The 12450-nt window shown below is 41.8% G+C and overlaps 1 protein-coding gene across 1 annotated transcript in view; it reads left to right on the plus strand.

Moving 5' to 3' along the window:
* Window positions 1-557: 557 nt before the first annotated feature.
* The window catches only part of LOC142103666 (fatty acyl-CoA hydrolase precursor, medium chain-like), a 30045-nt gene continuing 18152 nt past the window's right edge, over window positions 558-12450 (plus strand). The window contains exons 1-5 of the mRNA XM_075187783.1: window positions 558-707; window positions 1973-2177; window positions 4462-4600; window positions 7976-8109; window positions 9720-9873. Of these exons, the coding sequence (XP_075043884.1) occupies window positions 644-707; window positions 1973-2177; window positions 4462-4600; window positions 7976-8109; window positions 9720-9873 (696 nt within the window). The 5' untranslated portion in view covers window positions 558-643. The remainder of the gene's footprint in view (window positions 708-1972; window positions 2178-4461; window positions 4601-7975; window positions 8110-9719; window positions 9874-12450) is intronic.

Raw genomic sequence — 12450 nt, forward strand, 5'->3', positions numbered from 1 at the left:
TGCAGAAAAGTTGATGAATTTAGTAGAGAGATGATCGGTGTCAGAGTTTTAGAGAATATATTTGAAATATTTGGAAAATAATTGATGAGTGTTACAGGGTTGGTGTCCAAGGATCAGAACAGAGATACGATGTCAGAGTTTTGGTAGAAAGATTTAATATTAGAAGTTTGAGGAGAGTTGGTGGATGCTGAACAATGGAAGGAGAGATCTAAAGGATTATGGATATCAGAGATTGTAGGGATATGTGTGGATGAATGTTATAAATCAGGGAGATGAAATGTATTTTGTTTCTCTAATATAAACCACATAACAGAACCCAGGCTATTATATTTAGTTACAGTTTACAAGTCAATGGTAAAGTCTCTGCTGTTGGGTACATTGTGTTTGTGAGATCTTATCTGCTCGCATACTGTTTAAACAGTTGATACTTTAGACTTATAAATATAACTGGCAGTCTGCATGGTTCAATACACAGGGGAGTAACTACAATGTCTATCAGCCAGTAACAACACACACAGGTTGCCACTGATATATGTCAAATTTGACTGAATCTTTCTTTGTGTCGTTACTGATCTGAGATCTGCTGGGATAGGAAAGGTTCTCTTGGCGGTAAGGACGGGTCAGACTGATTCCACTTACAAACATGGGATTGTGTTGGTTTCAGACGCTTCTCCTGAGTCTTCTTACTGTGATTGTCCTCGGGACAGGTGAGAGCAAACAACCCTGGGTGTGAGATCTTTGTACAGCAGATCAGTATACACAACTGGGATAATGTCCGGAGCACAGTGCAGTATTGTTGTGTTGTTGTACAGTCAGTACCTACGTAGGTCCATGCATCAAACAGCAATTTCACAGCCCATCTGCTCAGATTCTCTCCATGATCACACTTCTTGCTGTGAATCAAAGACACATTGATTTCATCAATTACAAAGTCCTCTCTTCTGCCGTGGTCACATTTGGATCTTCCCCTCGTTAATTTAAACATTTCTTATTTTTTTTCCAAAATACTGCTCATATGACCCATATACAGTATACCTTCCAGATAACTTGTGAAAGTGTCAAATATGTTTAGGTTCCTGATACATGGTTAATGTGCACTTAATTATAATCTTGCTTCATATTATGTGGCTAGGTTGGCCTCCCCCGGACAGTACCGGATAACCAGAGACTTTAGACTCCCCCGTGGGGACATTTAAATCTGGGCATTTTTTTTCACAAATGGAAAATCTCTGCAACACTTTGTAAATTCTGTACCACCTGTTCACTTCCCCGATCTCCACCTTTATTAGCTAACTTTAATATATTACAAAATTTACATTTTGTCATAAAGATTTAGGATCAGATGGTCACAATGCAAAGCTGGCTGGGTGCTAATCCATGTGTAATCAGGAACACATTCATGTATGCGCATTTTCCTCCCTGATAACTCATTTAAACACCTGTCCCATAAAAAGAAATCTCTTGTTTTAGATATTGCACATTGGTGCATCATTACACACAATTGGGGAACATCCCTGATCCAGCCAGGTCTGTCTGTCAATCTCCTTCTGCAAAATGTATTATTATATTCATATATCACTGTGGACATGTATGTATAGACAGGAGTGCACGGCTTGTAAACTTACTTTTGTTACAAAGCCAATTCTGACGCTTCTTCTGCTGTTTTGAGAAATTCCCTAAATGACTCTCAGGACAGACATCTTCTTTGGAGTCAGTGAATGCCCATAACAGCTAACACTCGCCTACATTACTAGCAAATAAAAATAAGATTATACCTCCACTGGGATGTGGGAGTTCTGTATTTTAAGGGAGTCTAATCATCCAGGAGGACCCCCCCTGAAATTTGTGAGCCTCCTGAATTTCCGAACCAGTAGACAAGTCTTATAAAGTTTATAAAATGAAATTATTTCCTGTCTCCACCGAATGATAACAACCTGCAGGGTGTGTATTATTGTGTGTCCTCTGTTTACAGGACAAGAAGATGTAAGACCCCTGGTGGACACAAAGTACGGAAAACTCCGGGGGATTACGTTGAGCATAAAAGAAGCATCTGGAACGGTAGATGCATTTTTTGGTGTCCCTTTTGCGAAGCCACCAGTAGGACCATTAAGGTTTGCAAATCCGGAACCTCCAGTGCCCTGGGGCTCAACCAGAGAAGCCTCCGAATACCCCCCCATGTAAGTAGGATGTATTGTTGAAGAAGTAAGAGAGTATTTTGCAGTAGTTATAGTTTCAGTACTGGGTAGATTGGCTGTTAGAGAGCTGCAGGAATACATTGTATGGGACTGATAAACTGCACCTGTAAAATTCTGTGTACAGCCCACTGTCTGCACTAAATATAGAATATCTATAGACACATGCAGAAATCTATTGTTTGCAAAGACAGATCACCAGCCCGTTGGAAGAGGAAATAATATTTATCAGAATCTCTTCTCTCCTCTCCTCTTTCAACTTGAAATGTTATTCCAGGAAAATCAAATTCCTTGGGATCCCCATAATCTCTTCTTATGACACCATCTACCAAGAGAATTGTCCCCATCAACTCCAAAAGATCACAAATGATATTGCCTCTTGGAAACGCCTGATGGCATTGGGGACCGGGCAGGATCATAGCGATCAAAATTAATATCCTTCCCAAGTTATTATACCACTTCCAGTCTCTCCCAATTGCTGTCCTACCTGCAGTGTTTACTGAGATGCAGAGGGCTTTTTCTAAATTTATATGGAAAGGGGAGCACCCAAGAGTTAATCAATCAATTTTTAGGGGTGTGAGGGTTCTCCGATACCAGACTTGCGGCAACAAACATGCCTTAAAAACCCACCTTTTCTTAAAAGCCTTCCAGTCTTCCACTTAACTTCCCTCCTTCTAGTCTCACACTTACCTCCCTCCTTGTCGTTCTCCTCTCCGTCCCTTTTCCCCCCTCTTCCCCATTCCCCGTCTCAGCCTCCGTTCTCCCCTTTCCTCCTCCTACCCTTGTGTCTCTGTCTGTCCAACCCTCCCCTTAGATTGTACGCTCTTTCGAGCAGAGACACCTCTCCTCCTATTCTCCACCACTTATAACTCTGCTCTCCAGCTACTTAGCCTCTTCCAGGAGGTCCTTCTGCCCTTCTAACCCTCTTTCTACCCCTGCTGGGGGCTCTCACCTGTCATCTAGCTGCACTTTGAGCTTCCGAGTTACTGTGCTTTTTGTTAACTGTACCGTGCTGTCTCACCCTGTACTGTGATTCTGTCTGTCCCTGTGCGGCACTACGGATACATAGTGGCGCCCTATAAATAAAAATGAATAATAATAATAACGTGCACACAAAGGGCCTGGTTCATTAAGGAAAGTTAAGCAAAAAATTGAGTAAGTTTTCTTACTCAAATTTTCTGGACAAAACCATGTTACAATGCAAGGGGTGCAAATTAGTTTATTATTGTGCACATAAGGAAAATACTGTCTGTTTTTTCAAGCAGCATTCAAATATTTGATAGCTTCTTTATACACTGAATTCAAAGTTGATCTAGGACATGTACTACCCAAAACTCTGCCATCACATTTTAAATTTACATGCTATAATCCACCTTTTGTGAGAAACGAGGGACAGGCTGGTTAGGGTGATATTAATAACTTGTTTCAACACAATCCACATTGATCAAAGAAATTGCATATAAAGTTTGTTATCATTGGTATTACACGCCTGATAAGTTAAATAAAATGCAGCTGACCCAAGTTGTTGGAGAGGTTGCGGCCACAGTGGAATCTTCTTCTACATTTGGTGGACCTGCCCCATGATGACCTTAATTTCGGGAAAGAACCAAAGGATTTTCAACTCCATTATGGATGCCTCTATTCCCGTGGATGTTTTGCGCTTTCTTATCCCCCTAAAAAATGTTCCCAGGCACTCCACAAAATAGGGCACAAACTGGCGGTTGCCAAATCAATAATTGCATCTCACTGGAAATGAGTAGACCCCCCCTCTTTCTGCAGTTAAAAAAATGAATCTGATATGATGCATGTATGGAAAAAGATCACATATTACTACATGATAGATCACATATTTTTACAAACATTTTGGGCAAGTCCGCTAAATCCATTGATTTAGAGAACAGGGCTATTCTGGACTTGATTAGTTTCTCCGTTTGCAGTCCCTAACTATCAGTGATATTTGTTTTCCCCTTGTTTCGGTCTCCCCACCCACCTCGTTAATCCTATTTTATATCTTTCCTCCAAAATCAAATAAAAAAAGGACCTTGTACTGTTTGTTCTTTTTATTACTGTATTATTGAAGCATTTGTAACTGTTATATGAGTCCATAGAAAGTAAATTTAAAAAAAATGTATTTTCAGAAGACAGGAAAAATGTTTATGTAAATTATGTTTGTCATTGTAATATTCTATATGTATCTGTGTCACACTAAACTCATAGATGGAAAGTTTGTTATATTATTGTTATATTATTTACATCTTTTATGATTCAGGTGTTTGCAACAAATTGATATTGCGGAAGGAATAGCAAAAATGTACAAAAGTCCATTTAAGATGCCCCCACTTTCAGAAGACTGTCTGTACCTGAACGTCTTTACTCCAACAGACAGAGCCAGGGATTCAAAACTGCCTGTAAGTATTGTGGAATAAGATTCATCCAACCTCAATACTTCCTATAATTCTCTATCATGCAAAGTCATTTCAGGGGGCTTATAAAGAGAAAAGTCAGGAAGAGTCACAAAATATGACAGAGATGAGGTAAAAAGATACGTAAAGGACTCTCTCTAAGTTTGCTCATAGCCTGTCCAGAAGGATAACATAATTATATATATATATATGTCAGTAAAGTATCCACTTAATCCCTTTATGTCACTCAGAGGCTCCTGTCAGTCTTATTGACAATACCAACATTGGGGCATGGCTTAATGATAGCGATATGTGTGACATAATTGGGGGTGGGGTGTGATAATTTCGGCTGCGGTCTGGGGTGTGGGTCCTTGGCAGAGGGACCTTACACAGTTGATCTGTGATTCTGCCTGACTGTCAGTAACCGACTGGTACTGATCACTGCTACTGGTGTCACCTGCCTCCAGACACTAGCGACTTGCAAATGCCAACTGCGCAGGAGGAGGATATGGCTGCCACCACCAGCACCTGCGACCGCATACTGCTTTGGTAATTGGTATTGCTGCAGCAACGCCACTTTGCTGTGGGCTGGCTGGTACCTCCTGACCTCTTACAATGAATCAGGACTGCTGGCTAGCGGGCAGCGCGTTGACACTGAGATACTGGTTTCAGCGCATGCCAGCCAGGGAACGGATTAGCGTGTAAGCGCTTATCTGTAGGTCACAGGATACAACAGGCAATAGGCATCGAGCAGAATCTTCTGCCGCGAATAGCGCTGCGTTAACAGTATTACCGTTAATACGCTAATTTTAACCTGGCTTTTATCTCGCAGCTCAGGGAGCCGCGAGTAAAAATCCACCGTTGAAATTACCGTATTAAGGGTAATTATGCGCAGTTTTACCGCATTAATGGTAAAACTGCCAACGCCGCGTTATTCTCAGTAGAATTGAATTGGCCCCATAAATTAATAAACATTCCTTTTTATACATTTTTACAACGCCCAGCATCGGTTATTAACCCATTTGATGCTGCTGCAGCCATCTTGACTACGTGGGAGGTGAGGGGGAACCGGTCACAGGCAGATTTGCAGAATGTACCTTTAATTTTGAACCATGTTTCAGAGTCAGACGGCGGGCGGCAGGTGATGGGCAAATGTTGACAGGTCGCCCGTTCTAATATGCTACATGTGGGTGATATGTGCAGCTGTGACATTCAGCGTAAAGCATATTAAAATCACTTTTTAGGATCACTTCTACTTTAAGATCAGACTGGTTGTGGTGCCCTTATAGATTTATTTGTATTATTATTATTTATTTATTTATAAGACGCCACACATTCCGTAGCGCCGGATACAGTAGCAAGTAACAAATAGATAATGTAATACATATAAGTAGCACAGATGAGTGTGAGTGATGCTATAGAGACTCACACAGAGTGCAGCAAAAGACATGACAGGACGTACGAGGGAGGTGGACAGTAGACAAATGTGGGACAATAGGTAGAGAGGACCCTGCCTGCGAGAGCTTACATTCTAGAGGGAGGGGTGGTGAGAGACAGTAGGATCAGCTGGAAGAAGATGGAGATGGCAGACGAGGAAGAAGAGGTGATGGATAGAATGGTTAGGAGGTGGTAGGATAGGCGAGCTTGTAAAGGTTAAGTTTGAGTGAGGGTTTGAAAGACTGAAGTTTGGGGGGACAGTCAAGTCAGACGGGGTAGGGAGTTCCAAAGATTGGGGGCAGCACGGCAGAAGTCTTGGAGGCGAGCGTGGGAGGAGGTAACGAGAGGTGAGTTGAGGTGGAGGTCAGAGGTGGAGCGGAGTGGCCGGGTAGGTATGTACCTTGAGACAAGGTCAGACATGTAAGGGGGAGAAGTGCTGGTAAGGGCTTTGTAAGTGAGGGTAAGGAGCTTGAACCTCATTTTGAAACGGATAGGGAGCCAATGAAGGGATTTACGTAGGGGAGAAGCAGAAGAGATGCGGTGGGAGAGGAAGATGAGCCGAGCACCAGCATTCTGTATGGATTGAAGGTCAGAAAAGTGAGAGTCAGGAAGGTCAGTGAGAAGGAGGTTGTAATAGTCAAGATGAGTGAATGGACCAGGATTTTGGTTACTTCCTCAAAGAGGAAGGGACAGATTTTTGTGATGTTACGGAGGAGGAAGTGGTAGGATATGATGGGTAAAGTCAAGGGTGACTCCAAGACAGCTGGCTTGGGTGACAGGAGAAAGTTATGTTGTCAATCTGGAGATGTGACATACAGGTAGTTACTGCAGAGAGACCGCTAGATTCCTGGGTAAGGAAGGTGGGAGATATGTCAGGGGAAAGAGAGACACAGAAGTGTTGGGACATGATAGGGAAGAAATGGGATCGAGTAAGGGTTCGAGGGAGGACGCAAAGATGATGGGTCAATGCTGTTGATGGGACGCAGTGACTTTGGGTGGGAGATGGGGATCAAGGGGAAAAGAGAAGGTAAAGGAAAGGAGATTGTGGTCACAGAGTGGGAAGACTGAATTGAAGAAGTTGGAGATGTCGCAGAGATGGGATAACAGTAGGTCCAGACAGTCACCACCTCGGATGGTGGTTTGAGTAATTGTCCATTGGAAGAGGCCATAGGAGGAAGTGAGAGTTAGGAGTTTAGAGGCATCGTTAGTAAAAGGTGAGTACTCAGTAGGGATGTTAAAATCCCCAGTAATAATAGTGGGAAGAGCAGAAGAGAGGAAATGGGACAGCCAGAAGGTAAAGTTATCAATAAATTGGGAGGAAGAGCCAGGGAGATGATAGATGACAGCAATACAAAGGTGGAGAGGTTAGAAGAAATGTATGGAGTGAACTGCAAAGGAGGAGAGGGAGGGTTCAGGGGGGATAATGTTGAAGGTGTAGCGTTAGGACACCTACACCACCTCCATGGCAGTACCCAGGACGGGGAATGTGGGTGAAGGAGATACCACCGTGGGAGAGTGCAGCAAGGGAAGCGTTATCAGAAGGGGAGGTCCACGTTTCTGTTAGGGTCAGGAGACTTAAGGAATGGGAGAGGAAGAGGTCATGAATGGAAGTAAGCTTGTTGTAGACATATCTTGCATTCCAGAGTGCGCAGGACAGGGAAGGTGAGTAAGAGGAAGGATGGAAATAAGGTTGGCTGAATTGGATGTTCGGGGGACACGGTGATATGTGAAGGGGGAGCAACAGCGGACAGAGGGGATAGGCTTGAGCCTCTAGTATGGAGTAATGAGGTGAGGAACGTGAATGGAGAATAATAAGCTACAGGAGATGTAGTCATTCAGACCTTGCAGAGTCATGAAATAGGAGAGTGATGCAGATTACTGGAAGTGATGGCAATTATTACTGTTTAGTGTATTAGGGCTCATAGACATTTCTACTTTATCCAGGTCCTGGTCTTCATACATGGAGGTGGATTCATGTCCGGAGGAGCCAGCATATATGATGGGTCTGCTCTCAGCTCCTATGGAAATGTCGTACTTGTGTCTATTCAGTACAGACTGGCGATCCTGGGATTCTTCAGGTACATTATAAGAAAGATATTTCTAATCTAAAAGTGATCATTTTTCTTGGTTATGTTAAACATTGCATTTCAGATTGCTGGTTTCTTGTGTATAAAATTCTAAAAACTACCATTATTTTCTGAATGCAGAATTTTATTATACATTTTCTTTCCTGCCTTTGTTTGAAATAGATCATTTTAATTTATTGGTTTCTCTGCGACACTAAGTTAACTGGCAGAAAGGTGCAACATTTTTTTCAACAAAGTAAAATACCACTAAAGGTAGTGGTGGCTGCAGACAAGTTTTATTGAAGTGAATGAGGAGGGGAGGGGGTAAGAACAAAGTTCAGACATCTGTTTTTTCACACTCAGTTGATACATGTCAGCTGAAATCACCAGCTCCTAAGTAGATAGGTTAGAACCCATTTGTGAATATGCTATTTGTACCTGCAACAGAAAAGATAAGAGCTAAAATTTTGTTGGAATTGGATTTAAAAAAATGTGCAGACTTTGCCACTATAGAAGACCACTATACCTAAAATACATAAAAGCTAATTCACCTGAAACTGATGTTCTGGGCAAAGGTCTATTTATCAGCTACATTTTTCATACCACTACTTCTACATTTCCACTGCTTTTTTATATTTTTATATATATATATATATATATATATATATATATATATATATATATAAAAGCCTAGCGGCGTGTGTTAGTGTGTGTGTGTGTGGAAAAAACTATTTTCTCAGAAAGGGCTCATCCAATTGACCTGAAATTTGGTATACTGACATTATTTGACAAAAAAATTATAATAGTGAAGTCAGTTAACTTCCATCATCCCCCCCTTCCCCCCGTGGGAGGGGTAGTAAAGGCTAAATTTACAAGTTGAGGGCTTAAACTAAAACAGGACTGCCGTTTAAGCTAAGACGGCGGCAGTTCCCTTTGAAGGCGGCATTTGCTATGACCATTAACAAGTCACAGGGTCAAACACTTGACCGTGTGGGTATTTATTTACCAGAGCCTGTGTTTGGTCATGGACAATTGTATGTCGCATTTTCACGAGTACTGAGAAGCAGTGATGTGAAAGTGTAGGTTATGAATACTGCCCTTCAAGGAAGACTGATTGAGCACAGCGATAAGGTGTTTAGCAGAAACGTCGTGTATCGAGAGGTTTTAGAACAGTAAGACGATGGAGATTAAGGATGTGGCGATGAAGATGAAGGATGAGGTGATGGAGAAGAATGATGAGGTGGTGACATGTGGACAAAACCACGTTAAAAAAGGGCTCTTACGTCGGGAAGTAACGCTCTTCCCCTGAGGAGGCCTGGGCTAGGCCCAAATGCATGACAAGAACCTTTTTAACACCTTAAGTAGCTTGATTTGACTAGAATGCATGAGTATCATGCACAGGTTAACTTGTGTGTGTGTGTGTGTGTGTATATATATATATATATATATATATATATATATATATATATATATATATATATTATTATATTTGAGAATGTTATTAACTTTTTACATAGTGCAACCTATATTATAGGTTTGTGGTCCTATGGTGTTTCATGTCTTCAAACCCTACATTTGTTCATCTGCCTGTATAAATGTACAGTTTCCATTTCACTTGTCAGCACGGGGGATGACCAACTACACGGTGATTATGGACTTCTGGACCAAGTTGCTGCCCTCCAGTGGATACAGGAAAACATTGCAGATTTTGGAGGTGACCCCCAGTCTGTCACTATATTTGGTGAATCAGCAGGAGGAGTCAGCGTCGCCGCTCTGGTAAGTTCTATCTGGTGTTTAATATATGGGTCTTCTTGGTCAACATAGGTTGAAAAAAATAAACAGCAATTATGGTACAAACGATGCTTTAAAGGAATAAAACTGCTGGTAACATCATCAAGTATCTAATTGGGACTTATTAATTAATTCCACTTGTAAATGTTACTCCCTCTACATGATAACACGCCCACTATCCACCCCACCCCACCCATTGGACAAAGTGGGTAGGGTTAGGTGGATAGTGGGCGTGTTTTTGCACAAAGCTCCACCCACTTTTCATTTGCTCTAGACTTGAGGGCAGTTTCTGCTAAAGATGCTGACTGCCAGGTCCTTCAGTTGGATTACAGACAGGATGTCTGCTGTGCTTAGGAAAATATCTTCCCACATGATCACAACATTAATATATTCAGTTATGATAAGTTCCTAAATATTTTGCATAGATATTTATTAGTGTTATCAGCATCTGTTTTACATCAGTTCTATTTTAGGATAGGACAAAATTGATAAGATCAGGCTTGAAATGATATCTCCCTTGACAAGCAATCTGCTCAATTCCTTTGTAGCACCCTCTGACACTCTCTCTTCATTTGATCCCACAAATGAAGAGGAAGTTTCTACTCTCTTCTCCTCTTCCTACTCTACCTCCTGTCCTCTTGATCCTAATTCCCTCACAAATGGGTATGTCCCTGTCTCCTGTGCTCATTCCCCCTCTAACTAAAATCTGTCATCTATCTCTTTCTACTGGTATTTTTCCATCTATATTCAAGCATGCAGTGATTACTCCCATTTTAAAAAAACAGAATTCTGACCCTAACTCTCTCATAAATTACCGCCCCATCTCCCAGCTCACATGCCCCTCCAAGCTTCTCGAGAGAATTGCCTACACTCGCCTCACACACTTTCTTACAGCAAACAACCTATTGGATCCTCTTCAGTCAGGCTTTCAGTCAGGCTTTCGCTCTCAACACTCCGCAGAGACTGCGCTGACCAAAGTTGTCAATGATTTGATCACAGCAAAAAATAATAACCAATACTCTCTTCTAATTCTCCTGGATCTCTCTGCTGCATTTGACACCGCTGACCACTCTCTCCTCATACAAACGCTACAATCCCTAGGTCTTGAAGGCACTTTCCTATCCTGGTTCTCATCCTACCTATCTAATCGCTCTTTCAGTGTTAATTTCTCTGGATCCACCTCTGTTCCGCTTCCTTTATCGGTTGGAGTACCACAAGGCTCAGTCCTAGGTCCTCTGCTATTCTCTATCTACACCACTTCTCTTGGAAAACTAATAAGCTCCTTTGGATTTCAGTATCATCTCTATGCGGATGATACACAAATCTATCTATCCTCTCCTGATCTTTCACCATCTGTGTTGTCTCGTGTTACTGACTGTCTTTCTGCCATTTCATCTTGGATGTCTTCTCGCCAACTCAAACTCAATCTTTCAAGAACTGAATTAATAATATTCTGACCCAAAAACAGAAGCTTCCTGCCTGACATTTCTATTTCTGTTGATAACATGACCATAAATCCCACCCCGCAAGCTCGTTGCCTAGGTGTAATCCTTGATTCACAACTGTCATTTATTCCCCACATCAACTCTATATCTAAATCATGTTACATACACCTAAAGAACATTTCCAGAATACGCACATATCTGACACAAGACACCGCGAAAACATTAATTCATGCACTCATCATCTCCAGCATCGACTATTGCAATTCCCTCCTTACTGGTCTTCCCAAAGTCAGACTTGAACCTCTACAATCTATTTTGCACGCAGCGGCTAGACTGATTTTCCTTACAAACCGTTATTCCTCTGCTGAGCCACTCTGTCAGTCTCTACATTGGCTGCCTGTATTTCAACGAATCCAATATAAAATTCTTCTACTAACATACAAGGCCATCAACAAAATTGCACCGACATACATTTCCTCACTTGTCTCGAAATATCTCCCTACTCGACACCTCCGTTCTGCACAAGATCTACGTCTCTCCTCCACTCTCATCACATCCTCCCATTCTCGGTTACAGGATTTTTTCCGGGCTGCACCTACTTTTTGGAATTCCCTCCCACGCACAGTAAGACTTTCCTCTAGTCTTCAAACCCTTTAAGCGTTCACTGAAAACCCACCTCTTCACACAAGGTTATGATATTCCTCAACCATCATCTTAATTTCCCTAGATTACCCTATTACCATCCTCTACACAGCTAACGCAAGACAACAACCTTCTGACCAACATTGCCACACACAGCCCACTCAGTACTTTTACCTTTGCAGTCTAGCTGGTCCATTGTGCAATATGATGTAGCACATGCCCTTGTGTTTCTAACTCCCATTGTCCTATAGATTGTAAGCTTTCGAGCAGGGTTCTCTTACCTCTCTGTCTGTATGTATTACCCAGTATTGTCTTATTAATGTTTGTTCCCATATGTAAAGCGCTACGGAATTTGCTGGCGCTATATAAATAAATGTTGATGATGATGATGATAAGTGGAAATTTAAAACAAACTTGGCCATAGTTGTTTCTTATCTCGGAGCTATACAAAGCCACGTTCAGTAGACAGCAGCTC

Source organism: Mixophyes fleayi, chromosome 10, assembly GCF_038048845.1.
Source record: "Mixophyes fleayi isolate aMixFle1 chromosome 10, aMixFle1.hap1, whole genome shotgun sequence".
Taxonomy (NCBI): domain Eukaryota; kingdom Metazoa; phylum Chordata; class Amphibia; order Anura; family Limnodynastidae; genus Mixophyes; species Mixophyes fleayi.